The 16,089-nt window shown below is 36.0% G+C and overlaps 1 protein-coding gene across 2 annotated transcripts; it reads left to right on the forward strand.

Annotated features, from left to right (window-relative positions):
* The first annotated feature begins 1,098 nt into the window (after positions 1-1,098).
* LOC113300934 (transcription factor TCP2-like) lies at positions 1,099-9,099 on the forward strand. 2 transcript variants are annotated; one of them, XM_026549873.1, is made up of 3 exons: positions 1,099-1,934; positions 2,136-4,158; positions 8,769-9,099. In XM_026549873.1, the coding sequence occupies exon 2, from the start codon at positions 2,591-2,593 to the stop codon at positions 4,106-4,108; it is 1,518 nt and encodes a 505-aa protein (XP_026405658.1). In that variant the 5' UTR covers positions 1,099-1,934; positions 2,136-2,590; the 3' UTR covers positions 4,109-4,158; positions 8,769-9,099. The 2 variants fall into 2 exon arrangements, with proteins under 2 accessions (XP_026405658.1, XP_026405659.1); XM_026549874.1 differs by having other exon boundaries at positions 2,139-4,158.
* Positions 9,100-16,089: the final 6,990 nt, after the last annotated feature.

Consider the following 16,089-nt stretch of genomic DNA (forward strand, 5'->3'; position numbering starts at 1 on the left):
TTGTAATGTATTTTAGCGGATGAGAAAAATAATTTCGGTTATATATAATGCAAGTCTTGGTACCGGATTTTTATCACTGTCCTATAATATCCAAATATGACAACGTTCACTCCTTTGTAAATTTGTAACGACCATTGGCGATTTGGAAAAGTTGCAAAGCAACTGAAACGTTCTCGCAACATAGAGTGTACAAAAGCCTGAAATGCCTGGTCTAGAAAGCTCAGCAAATCAAAAAAGAATTAGGACGTAAATTAAAAAGAAAATTAAGCATATTAACATTTCAAAGGAAAATTAAGCATAATAATAGTGTACGGGAAAAAGAATCCTGATGGTCTAGCCATATTAAAATTGTCTAGCCAAACGCCATTCAGAAAAGAAAAAGGAGAAGCTCATTTACACTTTTTTTATTATTAAATATGGATTAGGTTGAGAATGGGAGGCAATGAGACACATAATGATCCGTACGGACATTGATAATTTAATGACCTAACTTTCACCACTAGTATGAAAAATGCACTAAAATCCGTACTCAAAGTGAGTGAGTGGACGAGTTCTCAACTGGACAGGTGTCGTTTGTCATAAAATAAGGTCCCTAACTAATTGCTAATTTTAATTAACTAGATAAACTGCTGTGGATAATAATAATAAGCTAAGTTCCAGAAAAGCCCTCCATTCATTATTTTTACTTCGACTGTACCAGTTTGCTTAAAGGAATCGGTGGCCTCCGTTCTTCTAGAGACTAGTTCACCTCTTCGTGACTTCTAGCTTTGAGAAAGCTACACAAGATAATGTAGACTCCGTATTAAAACATGATTTCATCTTAGTCAATAATGTAGTCAACTGTGTTATCTCAAACTAACAAGGTGCGTGACTGCAGGTTCTACAAGTAGTAACTTATGGTTTAGAATTTGGTCAATAAAGATAATATAACTCAAAATGACCAAAGTGGTTGTGGCGATGTACGGTTGTTAAAATAAGAGTTTAGAGTTAGGGTCTTAGGCTTATAGCTTAGTAGGGGGTAAGTTGTAATTTTGGTAAGAAGAAAAACAGAAAGTATATAGACATTTAAGAAATGGGAACGGCGCTGTTGTCTGTCCTTTGGCGATAAGACCGGCGAATGCTTAAATGGAGGAACGCTTAGGGCATTGAAGTGCGAGCTCACTCTCGCCCAAGATTACGGATAAAACCGTTCATTACTTCTAATTTTCTTGTCAAGAGCCCTCCCTAAGCACTCCGGACTACTACTTTCCTATATGCTCATTATAACTTTATCTCTTCATTTTCAGACAAGGACTAGTTAGTGATGGTAACTGATTTTAAGGTGAATTGGATTATTATTTGAGCTGTTGAAGAGCTGCTATACATTGAAGAAGAAGAAGAAGAAGAAGAAGAAGAAGAAGACGGAAAAAGAAGAGCTAAAACAAGAAATATCCGTACAGTTTAGAAATAGATAATTAGGTCTTGGGATTTCGGAATTGGAAACTCGAGAAAGAATAAGCAAGCAGGAAACAGTAGCACAGGAAATCCGCGATTGAATACTGATAGAGAAGGAGAGAAATTGGGAAACCAACTTGCAAACAACGTTTTCTTTTCTTTCTTTTTTTTGTTCCTCTCTATTTGGTTTTGATTCATCATAGCTCTTCTCGATCTCTGGTTAAAGCTTTGCTAATCTGTTTCGAGCAAGTCATCAAATACTTTTCTTCTATAAATTTGATTCTTTATTTAGTTAATCCTTGTGCCTCAGAAAAGAGTTGAAAAATGTAGTACAGATCCATCAGTTGTAACTAATTTTCTTCATATTTTTCTCGTGGAGTTGTGAAACAGCTAATAATCAATCTCTGCATCAAGCTTAAAGGTCAAATATTGGAAATTTTCAATTTCCTGTAACAATAAAAGCTTAAATCTTTAGCAGATCCACCTAATTGCATTTCAAGGTAAAAAAAAATGAATTTCTTTCCCCATTTACTTTTAAACGTTGAATCTTCTATTTTACTCCCCGTCTTTAGAGTTTTTAACTTTTAGGGTCTGAGTTTATCTTTTATCTAGCTATACCAAAGACGGTCTAATTATTAATCTGGCTTTACTGTACGACTTAATTACAAGCATCAGATACTTTTTTTTCTTTCATATCTCAGCAGTAGGTGCGACTGAGCAGAGAGAAACAGTGTGTGGAAGGAAAGAGAGAGAGCAATGAGAGAGAGAACAGCTCATCTGTTCAGAGCTAGCTAGGTTTTTGCTTTTGCAACAAAAAGCTAAACGATAGCTGACATTTTTCCGGCTTAGAGCGTGATAGATCAAGAGAGATTTAACACAAAAAAGTACTGAAGCAAGTCGTCATCAATAAATGAAAGAAACCAGTACTGCTTCCACCTGCCGCACCCTTTCGTCAAAACCCTAATTCTCCTACTGTTACTACTGCTGCTGCTGAAACTGTTACCGTTCTTGAGACAGAGAAAACACACAAACAAGAGAAACTTAATTTTCCTTTCTCTTTCTTCTCGATTGTGGAGGAACAATAAAAAAGATATATTAATTAGAATAAGATCTTATTATTGTTTTTAAGTTTTCTCGAGAAAGGCATGAAAGCGGTATGGAGGTGGACGATATTCAGAGTCATCATCAGCCTTGTAAACTGTCAAGGATTAGTAACTCTAGAAACGATTCCAACAAAATAGGAAGAAAAGGAAGTGCTGCTGATCAGTATCAACAACAACAACAAGATGCTGAAGATGAAGAACCAGCAGATCAAAGAAAAGTTATTAACATTAACAGCGCTATGATTAACACAACGGGTGGCGCTGTTGGTGGGTTTGATATTGGTAGTAATGATAATGGTAGACTTAGAGCTTGGCAATCATCAAGAATTTTTAGGGTTTCAAGAGCTTCCGGTGGGAAAGATCGTCATAGTAAAGTGTTAACAGCAAAGGGTCTCAGAGATCGGAGAGTTCGTTTATCGGTCTCTACAGCTATACAATTTTATGATTTACAAGATCGTTTAGGTTATGATCAACCTAGCAAAGCTGTTGAATGGTTGATTAAAGCTGCTGCTGATGCTATTACTGAACTTCCTTCACTCAATGCTACATTTCCAGATGTACCAAAACAACTACTATGTGATGACAAGAGAACACACCACAACGTCAATTTGGAACCAAGATTGGACATAGCTGAGATGGAATTCGATACGGATTCTGCATATAATCAGCATCATCAGCAGCAACAACACAATCTTTCGTTGTCGAAATCCGCTTGTAGTAGCACTTCAGAGACAAGTAAGGGTTCAGTTTTATCTCTTTCTCGATCCGAGATCCGAGTAAAAGCTAGAGAACGTGCTAGAGAAAGAACTGCTAAAGATAAGGAAAAGGAAAAACCAGATGAAGCTCCTCATCATACTTCTTCAACTGGCCGTCGTCAACAAAATGCTCAGAGCTCTTCTTTCACTGAACTTCTCACTGGTGCTCAGCATAACAATAGCTCCTCTTTATCAGCAGCCCAACAAAACCTTGGTTTCTCAAATTTTGTTATCAGTAAGCAACACCGTCCTTTAGCTCCCACACAAATGGATTATTTCAGTGGGGGCCTTTTTGGGGGAGGTACATTGAGGAACAACAATCACTACTCATCATCCGGATTTTCAACCCAAAACGATTACGGAAATGCTTCTCAGGCGACGCCCCACACAATGGGGGTACCACCACCTCCATTCACTGTTACTGCTGATCATCATCAGCAGCAGCATCCAGAGATGCATCAGTTCTCATTTTTATCGGATCACCTTATTCCGGACACAGCTGCTGCTACCGCCGCCAATGGGAACGAATATAATCTAAATTTTACAATCTCTTCAGGCATTGCTGGTTTCAATAGGGGGACCCTTCAGTCCAATTCATCACAATCTCAGTTGCCTCATCACCTTCAACCGAGATTTTCTTCTTCTCCTTCAGATGGACCAAACATGCCATTCTTCATGGGAAATGTTGGGAACGCTGCTTCTTCCCTTACACCCGCAGGGAATCAGTTCCCATCTGGATTTGACGGCCGCCTTCAGCTCTGTTATGGTGATGGCGGAGGCAGTCATTCAGAAATGAAAGGAAAAGGGAAGAACTGAAAAGGCTAAATCAAAATATCAAGTGTCTTGGCTCATCTTCATCTTTACCAGTAAGTACTCAATCTCTGCTATTTTGATTCTCATTGCTTTCCTTAAGTTAATCAGTTCGTATATGGGCTCTAAGTGTGTTTTCATTTCTTTTAATTAATGTGTGTTGATTACATTTTGACCCCATTCTTGATAACACCCAAACATACTTTTTTCCAGTTGGTATAATATTGTCTTGTTCCTCTACATTGATTCATGCGACAATGGGATCTGCTTCATTGTCTGTTTAGTAGTAAATCTGTTGCTTTCTTTTGACATGTGTCTAGCCATCCATGAGCCTTAGGTCTTTATCCACAGTGTCTCTCCAATAATCCAATGGGTTTATTTGAAGGCAGATTTTAGAATATCAATACAATTTTGGGTCATCCAACATTATACCGGCGCAATGTCGGAAGTCAGCCACGTTTCACTCTTTTGCAGAGATTTTGCTTCCGTATGTTCATTTTTGTTTCAGTAATATCATGAAGAAACCATATTTTGTTGTTTTTCTAAGTAGTTAAAATTGTAACTAGCTTCTGTTTAGCTTTCTTTTTATATTACCTAGACAAAACATGTTAGGGTTTTGAATATAAATAATAAATCTATAGTTTATTAATTTAGGTTTAGGTTTTCTTCTCAATGAATCGGAAAAAGTCTTCTAAACATGAGATATCTTGCATCAAAAAAAATAAAGAAACATAGGATAACCATAGTTTAGTAATTATCACAAAGTGTTGCATTCTCTAGGTTCTATTTTCTAGTATCATGAATGATTTATTGGTCCATTTTCTTGAACATAAGTTATGATACAATAGAATTTATTTCTCAAATATCATGAAATATAGGCGGAGGCATTATAGAGTATCCTACCTGTTTGGGCCCTCAAAATCATTTTTAAGTACTTGTAACATGTTTCTTAATGTTACTGTAAAAAGGGAAAATTACATTATTTCTCAATTGGATGCAACCTACAATGCTGATAAAGCCATTTTTAAGAAGACGTTGTAAAAGCATAACTAAAAGGCGAAATAGCAATTGAAAACAAATAGGGAAAAATGATTAAAGAGAAGGCAAACTAAACATCAAAGAGGTCTTAAAACTTTAGAAGAAATGGTCAGCTATAATAGGAATATTCAATGAATAAATTAAGAAACCCTACGAATGAGAATGCAAATTGAAAGGGTTTTTGGGTTGTTGAGGTGCCATCCTTTCATATCTATGGAATGGAACATTGGTTGGCTTGTTCTTTTGTAGTTGTACAAGTAAGAGATTAGTTCTGATTACATATTCCTAATAATAGGGGTATTAGTATCCTTGAATGCATGTGGCATCAGATAGTATGAGATTGCAAGTTATAGTTTTACCATGCTTTTTGTATCACCACATAAGTTGTAGAAATGCTTCAAAAAAAAACAAAAACCATAAGTTGTAGAAATGATATGGCATTAGGTCAAGAACTTCAGTTTTCAAAAATCACTACCTCGAGCAATATGCAGGGTAGTAAAGCAAGTTGAACGCATGTTCAACAATCTATTTTAGGCTAGACGGAACCTGTTCAAAGTTAAGAAACACAAAAGTGATATCGGCTTTTGCTGGAGGAGTTTCTTTTGGCATAGTTAATTTCATGAATTGCATAGGATTTCAAGGGTAATCTACTAATCTTGACACCTCGGGCTCGGGGTATGTCTGAGAAGATGAAAAATGCTCATGACCCTGTAGAAAAAGTTTCATGTCTAACATAGGTACATCAAACTTTGCCAAGAACTGAATCTTTGCTTGAATTGAAGTTGAAATGCTTGGCCTGTAGGAAGGATGCCGTATAAATGGTAATTTGCTGTGTTACGGCGACACGTACATGGTGTCAGTGTCCTGTGTCCAGTATGGTACCTTACAGGACAACTTGAAAAACTAGGAAACGGGAACACGGATAGCGAACATAGCAAAATAGGGATATGATTAATAAAAAAGGCATCAGATTGACATTTATCTCTTTTGCTAAGAAAATCTAATGAAGATCAGTGAAGAGTTATGGGGGTATCTCTATTTTTATTACTAAAGGTAAAACTCCTTATTGAAGCTGAGAAAACATCTTTTTACTAAATTTGTTATAGGTTTGTTTATGGCGAAATTTAAGAAACATTATTAGCTATTTGATTGCCACTACATCTTGAAGTTCACCAACATGCTTCACGACTTGGTTAGTTTGGGTTGTTTATGAATTGGGTAACATAAGCTTAATTTCGCTTTGGCCACTAACTTTTCTCCTCGAGTAAAGCTACAATTGCTTTATTTAGTGTGAAATTCTGAAAATTAGATAAAGGTGACTCGTTCAAGCGAAACCTGGTTGAGGAGGAGTCGCGCTGAACTCACAAGAACACTGTTGTCATGATAAATATATATATGTATATATATATATTTTTATCAAGAGGGAGATTATTTTTTTGTCGCTCTATAAGGGAGAGAAAAGTTTGGCACATTGTATTGAGGTGGAAGAAGTATAGTGCAGATTGAGTTCGACACCTGAAACATAGAAGTAGCCAAGTGTAGCTAAGTCGTGATTATGTACCTCAAGCAATATAATAGTTTTAGTTGAATTACCAAGTCTTTGAATCATCCGGCCGATACTAGGCAAAGGATTATTAGTTATGTAAAAAAACTCTTAAAGAGTGTTTTAGAGAGAATTATCCAACTCTTGTCCTAGTTAAGTACAAGCACCTACTTCCAGAGTCTAAAGAATTATCTCCCACATTCTAAGGTGTGACATTAGCAATACTCCATAAAACTGGAGAATAAGAACTGTCTGCTTCCATTTTAACAAGTTTTTTAAGCCTTATCAGCGCATGTTAAGTGCACGCCTCGCTTCCTAGTGCTAACTTTACCAGAAGTACTAGCGCTTATTGAAATGCTTCCTTTGGTTTTGTTGTTTGATTATCTCAGTAGACATTAATTTATTTTGCAAAGACATTCTAATTTCTTGGATATATCTGGATATAATCTGCATACCCATGTTCTGTCCTGAGTAGAATCCTTACAGCTTCCCTTTAGTAACAACAAATATTCTAGAAAATAAGTAATGCACATGTACTTGGCTGCACTAGTTATGGTTGAACTCTTGCATAAAACTTTCATTTTTCGACATGCGATTTTTTTCTTATAGCTTAAAAATTCTGCGCACACAAATTTGCTACAAGCATTATATACTTCATGCCAGTTGCACATGTTGGAGGTCTAGCGCAAACTATTAAACCGTGCATGTAATTTATTACCGAAACTAGTTGTAAGATTTTAGAACAGGCAATGGAGATGTACAGGCGTAACCTGTACAAAGCTGCATGATTCCTCACCAGTACAACTAAGCTAAACCTATCTTATAAGATATAATAGACAATTTATTGCTAAACCTATCTTATAAGATATAATAGACGATTTATTGATTATAGATGAGTTTTGACTTTGGTAGCACCAGGCTTTCTTTGCACAACTCTAACTCATACTCTAGTTTACTCTTAAATTGTTACCAACTGTCAATGCACTAACAATCGTATAAAGCTCTTAATCTTACTAAATTACACCTTTAGTAGCTTACTTTTTCTGACTCAAATCAACCGACTGACAACCTAAATGCAGGATTCAAAGGCTTAACTTGTTAGTAGCTTATAAAATCTAGAAAAGTACTAGTGACCTTTGAATTCTAACTGATATCCATCTTAGTTATCTGGTCTCTGGTTTGGCTGCCTGTACGAATGAATACAGTTTCTACTGCAGATTATAAAAGTGGCAACATCATTCATCGGTGCACAAGTTTTCATCGTATATTAGATCTGCTTAAATATTGAGATTTTTGTGGCGTTAGTCTGCAGTAAACGATGAAGAATGTTCTGAAGCTATTGAGTGAACTTTATATTGCGAGATTAGTTCAAAAAAATGGTGTTATATGTTTATTTCATTATACAGATCTCACTGTTATATGCATTTCTTATTCATGGACGAGCCCATGGCAATAGTGCTTTTTAGTAAACTGCAAATTGATTAAACCTATTATACATGTATCCTTTGTCATTTGCAAGCCAGCAGCACCATATAATCCTTCCCCACAAGAATAGATGTCTTGACTAGTACCAAAGATAGATAAGCCGAATCGCAGTAGAAGATGCAGAAGCAAAGAGTAGCTAAAATAAGAATGGTTAATTTGTTGAGGATACACATGTTTATACCACATTTGCAAGGAAGAACATATAGACATAACAAGGAGCCATAGTTATCAAGTATTTGAATCATATTATTTTGCTCAGGTGATCACTTTTTATTAAAAAACATCTGGGCGTACTCTTTTTTCTTATTTTGTTGGAAATGTTTTCCTCAATCTTCTGTAATCAAAAACCAAAAACCGACTTCTAAATGGTTTCTATTTGGATTTCACGATTATCAAGGCTTCATTTTAGCTGTAGAGCACAGAACTTAAACACATTACTGATCCGAATATGTAAGCAATATGTTATCTCTTGTTTTTGTAATCTGGTAATAGGTTCAATGTTTTCATATAATACCCCATAGCTTGCACTACCATAAGACTTGCCGTTATGGATGTGTTGGTGGAATATGTACTGATATTTCTGTTGTGTATGTGATGCAGTCATCAGGTGAAGTAAAGATTGGTGAGCTATGGTGAACGATCGGGAGCGCCTTCCTTACTTTAGGTATCAAAACACTATCAGATGGTACTTATTACCACTTCTTTTCTTCCCTCTTCTTTGCCATCAAGATGTGAAACGGCTTGTTTTCGTATATTCTGCTATTTATGTGTATTCAGGCGCAATGCGTTTCTTTGTGGTCTTGTTTATGAGGGGATGAAAACATCAATCCGTCTCAGTTCATTTATGTATTGTTTTCATCGTCCTTCATTTTTCAACTCTCTCCCTCTGTCTAGTTTGTTATAATACCACAACGTCTCATTTTTCAACTCAGTTTCTTAGACCTAATGCTTCATTGGTTACTCATAATAGCGCCATGATTTCTGATTTCAACCAACTGATTGTAGTGGGATGAGGAATTGAGGGGGGAAGTCTCAGCTGTACCATCTCTCCTGACTAGATGATTCATTTTCCATTTGGTCTAGTAAACCCTATATTTAAAATACGACGTAAAGCAACATAAAAACTGATTGTAGTGGCTTCAATGATAACTAGTGCACCAACTAATGCCACAACAACTTGAATACCTAATGTTTACCAAAAGGCTAGGGCTGCACAAAGCTAGATTAATATTTTGGATGATTCATGGTTATCGTATTATAAACTTGTCCCAACGTCCCATGTTATCAATACTTAGTTAAGTACTGAAACACCATAAATTATGAGATGTATGTAAAATCTGTAGCTTCTTGGTCACTTGTGAGTAACAACAGCTAACAAGGAGTACTAGAAATGAGGTTCAGTTGACGGGAAAAAGTTCCAAGGCCCTCCTTACTAGACTAAGCATGGAGATCCTCTATCTGCATTGTGTTTGAACTATGGATTATTCTGAGGTAAGCATGGAGATTGGAGAGTATGTGGACCGTGGAGAATGGTTCTTCGGACGGTTCAGGAAGTTAAGGAGATACTCAGTTAGACAGGCTGCCCTATTTGTTTTTTTGGCCTAACTCCTCCGAACCTCATTCTCAGAATCTTAAGATATATACCACATACAGAACCTAATTTTGTAAGGCCAAGTCTCATGGTCTCCACATCCATATGCAATTCAGCCCAAACGCAAGAATCATGATAAGACATGTATTTTCACTTCCAGCAAAAATGCATTGGATGTGGAAATCTGTCCACTACCCTCAACAAGAGCTATATAACAACTTGACCTTTATTTTTACTCAAAAATCCAAACCTAAGCGACTGTCCTGTTTCAAAAATAAGAAAAAAGTAGAACAAGTACTTTTGAGTTTTAAGTAGTTTTTCACATTTTCGATTTTGTATTTGCCTGCTATTTGGGAGTGTTACGTCTTTCTCGTGTTTAAATTGGTCCAACACACGGTTGTCCAGTTTAGGCATTTAGCATATGGAATTCTAAGATGAAGAATATTTTAAATGGATGCAGTAATTCCCTCCTTTTCAAGGCTATTGCCTATGAGAAATACCAACCTAAGGACCATTTTTTGTCTGCTAAAGTTTGAGCTGAAGTGGTCCTTTACATTTCTCGTTCACTGTCAAACCCGACCGTGAAGGCCAAAGTTTTGGCCCCAAATTTCAACTTACTAACCGTCAATATATTCCTCTCCTCCACTTGAGGGAAGACAATCATCTTGCTTGGGCTTGTGATGATTTCCTCAAAACCTTTAAATCTTTAATGACCACTGTGTAGGCTGTAGCTCTATCCTAAACACAAGTAGGCCAAGTGACTACTAAAAATAAAAAGGTGATTCATATAAAATTTTCGAGAGAACGAATATAGGAAAAGGTGAAATCAACAATAGTATGCGTGTGTTATCTGCCTTAATGAAATTGTCCAAGTTGTGACATGCACCAGCAACAAAGAGATAGACCAGGGCCACCAGGCCATTAACAACCTTAGTAGTTAGCACCCCCTAAAAAAAGGAGGTATCCCACAGAGGTGCAGATACAAATTTATATTTGCATTTACGCCTAAATAAACTTGACTTCAAATTGAATGCTACTAATGACATGAAAGACTAGACAACTTTTCTTTCCTTTGAATAGAAATTTAGCTTTATCTGAGCTGCAGATTAATGGACCTAACGTAGTTTTCAAATTTTGGGAATTTAGGTTGTGTGAATGTCATATAGGCACATAGACACTGTTATAAGTACACCACGCATTGTTTATCGAGATAGACTGTGAGTATTTTTCAATACAAATCTTCTTCATGCTGGTCATCATCATTTGTGCCATTGAAAGTCATACATAGCCATCCATAATTCCATATACTATCATGCAGTGGAAGAACCCATCTCAAGGGGTAATTTGCGTTATCTTCCCTGTAAAGATTGGTAATTTGCATTACCTTCCCTACAAAATTTAAATTAACAAAACCTCCTCTCGTCAATAATTCCGTTTATTTCAAGTTAGTTGACTCAACACTAACTTATACGTGGTTTTTATTTTTTTGAAGTAATTTGTGTTACCTCCCCTGTAAAGATTGGTAATTTGTATTACCTCCCCTGTAAAGATTAGAAATTTGCATTACCTTCCCTACAAAAAACCACGTGTAAGTTTATGCTGAGTCAGCTAACTTGGAATAGACGGAATTATTGAGGAGAGGAGGTTTTGCTAATTTTATTTTTGTAGGGGAGGTAATGCAAATTATCAATCTTTACAGGGGAGGTAACACAAATTACCCCGCATTTCAACAACTTACTTTTAGTTTTAACACAAAATTGGTTAAAAAGACCAAAATCAACAATTTCTGGGTAAAATGGACAGTTAGATTTTGATACTGTTTAAATGGACAAAAATGTAAAAATCGGCAGAATGTAACCAGTTTCATCGTGCCTATTTTCAAATATTTTTTCTTATTTTTAATTTACACAGGATGAAACCAGTTTCATCCTTGCTTTTTTTTTTTGGCCATTTCACCCAAACTATTTTTTACTCGTCTATTTGAACCGTGATTTAAAAATATTTGGACAAATTACCCATTTTCCGTAGTTTTAAAGCTCTCTTTTGTAAAGAAGGCTATTATTGGGGCGTCACATTCCATTATAGGGCGTCACCTAATAGGACAAAAACGGATCACCCATAAGTAATATCAAAAACCCCTTATCTCAAATAATTTTGTAATGACTAAACAACCCTTATTTAGTTAATTTTAATTTAATTTAATTAGATAAAAATTAAATTAATGAATTTTGTTGTATACTTGGTGAATTCTGGGACAAAGTTTTTGTGGGAAGAAAAACTGGCCGTAAAATAAACTTCTACGGTTGGAAATAATCCAAATCTAGACGTAAAATCACTTCTACGGTTGGAAATATTCCAAACCTGGACGTAAAATCACTTCTACGGTTGGAATTACAAGAAAACTGGACAGAAAATCAGATTCTACGGTTGGAATTAAAAGGAACCTGGATGTAAAATGAGCTTCTATGATTGGAACTAATTCAAACCTGGACGTAAAACTACATGCAAATAAAATTCTACGGTTAGAATTAATCCAAACCTGGATGTAAAATCACTTCTACGGTTGGAAATAATCCAACCCTGGACGTAAAATCACTTCTACGGTTGGAATTAAAAGAAAACTGGACGTAATATCGGATTCTACGTTGGAATTAAAAGAAACCTGGACGTAAAATGAGCTTCTACGGTTGGAACTAATCCAAACCTGGACGTAAAATTACATGCAAATAAAATTCTATGGTTGGAATTAATCCAAACCTGGACGTAAAATCACTTCTAGTTAAAGGGTAATCTAGACATTGTGTATATGTGTTAGGATATCCCATAACTACTTTTTTGGACATTAAAAATCCAAGTAAAACCCCTCTATTAGAGTGTGACGCCCCAATAATAGCCTTCTTTTTAAAGTCTCCCACGCTCTAGAATGTGAAGTAAACTCTTCTAGGTCGATTGGATATATATAATACTATGAGATTTCGGGAGAATCTAAATTTAACCTAATTCAAATAGTCTATGTTCACTTGGGAGTTTGGAGTCCATTCACACGCTCTCTATCTCTACCTTTTTGATAGACAAATCTCTTGCACTACATGAAAATGCGGTTTGCGCTTAAACCTACTAGCTCCATCCAAAAATTGTGCTAAGGGAAAGTTTTTTGATTTTTTCTTCAAATTCGAAGAAATTTTTCGATCAAAGATAATCCGAACCATCCTTCTATTTTTTATTAAAACTATGGAAAAAACGAACCAGATAGATAATTAAAGTACTACTTCATTATGCTTTTGTGGTCGTTCCGAAAAAGGCTGGGAGGAACACGTTATTTGGCGAGTAGACAAAAAGGAAATGGAATAAATGACATTGATACTAAATTCCAGGTGATTTTCCGTCATCTTTTTAATTTTTGTTTTGACTTGAATAATTTTGTAAAATTTCTTTTGAATTTGGTTAATGGCGGTCATGGATAGTTGCAGGTTGTTCGTTCATTTAGTGAACAACACTATCGAACATGAAACTCGTCTTTTTTTTTTTAAATGATTCCAATGCTTAGTTCGACTATTTAGGTTGATATTATGACCGACCCCTATAATTAGACTGGTCAACAAAGATAAAACAAACATCAGGAATGCTTAGAAGTTGTGCATTCCAACTCTCAAGCCGTTGATTCATTCGTAATGTTTGACAAACAATTTCTTCGTTGATTCAGGGTGTTGGTTGTGACGGTGTTTCGGCCATGATTTGTTTTACAATAAACTAATATATCCATGTACTAGAAAAGGGATATGAGGTTTCTTTTATGTATTCTATGTGCTTTCAACTTGAAAGGACCAGACTCTAAAGAGACCAAATCGTTTCGGTTATCTAATTTCCCCATTGTCACAGCGGCAACCAATTAACTGCCACTCCCTCAATTTTAATTGTTGTCTTTTTATGTTAGTTATATTTAGTTGTGACGTTATCCATTACCTTTTATTAGTAAATTAACAAAAACCAAACATTTGATTCCATTTACAGAATGAAGGAGAGGGGATTACAATCGATGAATTTGGTGCTAAAACTACAAATCCGATGGAAGAAATTATTTAAAATAAGGAAGAAACTGTTGTCATGGAATTAATTGCAAACATTCTGATTCACCCAATGATATAAAACCTTCAAGCCCTAATGCTGGTAGAACAGAAGTACTTATCGAGAAACAACAATCATATAATTTTGATAGCCAAGTTGATGAGGAAGTCATTGAGGAACCACCTCCAGTAGAAGTGGACGAATAAGTGTCTAAAAGAAGAAAAAGACTAATAAAAACATTGTTAACCAGTTGATGCCACTTGAAGAGGTTGGTGGTGTGTTACCCAGGGGTAATGTGAAGTCTTATTTGGATACGAAGACCAGTTCGCTGTCGAAATTTGGCGTCACCGGGTAATGGTGAAGTTGTAATCTTGGTAATTTTGTATAAAATTTTTACACGTATTGACCAATGTATTTTTATTGTGTAGGATCCTAAAAATGACGCTAGAATTTTGAAGCTCCACAATCTCTATGAAACAATGTCAAGTTGGAAGTTGGACAAGGAATGTGAGGAGGTTCAAGAAATTTTGCTCAACTCCGGATTATACAGCGCAGTTAGAGCTTCCTATCATGAGGTCGATAGAGTTTCCATTTCTGCATTCTAGGAGAGGTTTTATTTCGAAACTGGCACATTTCATTTCTCTATCGTAGAAATGGCAATAATTTCCGACAATGTTGTTCATTTTTTGGGTTTACCCGTGGCTAGTGATTCGGTAGACGTCGGGCACGGCCCTAAAATTAATTGGAAACCCTTGAAAGAATTGAGTTTGAGGTTGCTTGGATGGAATGGTGCCGAAATGTTGGTTCAGTTCAAGGCGGCTGCTAAATTACCTAAAGAAAACCATGATGGAGAACAAAATAACAATAAATATAAGGGATTGAAATTTTCTAGGATAACAGAATTGAGGGACCGTTTTAATTGGAGGGCGGAAAGACCAATTCCTCTATCCTTAGGCGAAATCAAGCGGACTGCTACGACGTTCTTAATGTTTGTACTTGGTACGGTGATATTCCCGACAGAACAGGAAACTTGGGGGACGCCAAATATCTTCAGTTGTTTGAAAATGCCAATGGTTTTTCTCGGTATTCATGGGGAACTGCTTGCATTGCCTTTTTAGTCAAGAATTTGAGAGAAGCCTCTCGAAAGAAGTATCGAAAAATGGGTCGTAGTATACCTCTTCTCTAAGTAAGAATTTTTTGATCCCCTTTTATAAGTTTACTGTGGTTTTATTTTATTTTTACCTTAAATTCAAACAAGATCAACTAGGGCACTCTTGATTAGTAGTTTTGGTAACTTATATTTGGATGGTAATCATAGTGTCGTATGTATACATATATAGGACATAGGTTTGGATATACGAACATTTTCCAGGATTGAGAAAGAGGTTCATAAAAAACGAAACAGATTGGACTGAGGGAGTCCCTATTTAAATGTGGTACAAGGTTTTCAGATGTGTCCTTGTACTAACAAGCTATTTTGAAAGGAAAAATACCTTATGTACACCAGCTTGATACTTGGCGTACATAAGGTTTTCGTTGGATAACCTGAAGTGGGACGACACCACGAATGTGATATTTGACTCATATGTTGATATGAAAGATGCTTATGAAAAAGAACCAATTTATTTGTACCATGGACCCTTGTTTTATTACGGTGGGTACACGTTGTACAACCCAACCAAAGTTATGCGTCAACTTGGTTACCACCAGCAGAAAGTGTATGTTCAGTTTGACATAGATGCGAAGAAAAGTAAAAAACATAAATACATGTGTAAGTGCTTGGTTCAATACAAAAAATAAATTGAGCCCAAGGAATGGGTCGAGAGGGACCAGACTCCTAGAAGTTACATGGATGTGGAAGGGTTAGCAGAAGGTATCGAAGCAGCTGTTGAATACAATCAATGGTTTGAATCAGTCTCACATTTGTACATGAGTTGTTTGGAGATTCGATGAAAAAGAGAAAATGAAGACTTTGGGTTAGGATTTATATTTTGAAAGGAATAAGAGAGAAAGAGAATAGCGGTTTTAGGTTCTAAATTAGTTTAGGTTTTGAAATTTGTTATGGTAAGCCCAAAATTAGAGTTAGGTTCCGCCTATTAAATACAAGTGAAATGGTACTTTCAAATCCTAACGCAAGAAGGGTTAGGCTAATTAAAATAATAACACTTAAAACCTGATTTGTCCCTTGTTTTTTTTCCCTTGTAGCGGAGTTGGATGATAGAAATATCTTACTGTACGTACTTAACTTATCTGACCTAGGTTCTT

The sequence above is a fragment of the Papaver somniferum genome, chromosome 1, assembly GCF_003573695.1.
Source record: "Papaver somniferum cultivar HN1 chromosome 1, ASM357369v1, whole genome shotgun sequence".
Lineage (NCBI taxonomy): Eukaryota > Viridiplantae > Streptophyta > Magnoliopsida > Ranunculales > Papaveraceae > Papaver > Papaver somniferum.

Excerpts from the sequence above, each read along its gene's own strand:
- LOC113300934 (XM_026549873.1), top strand. The coding sequence starts at position 2,591 with ATGGAGGTGGACGATATTCAGAGTCATCATCAGCCTTGTAAACTGTCA.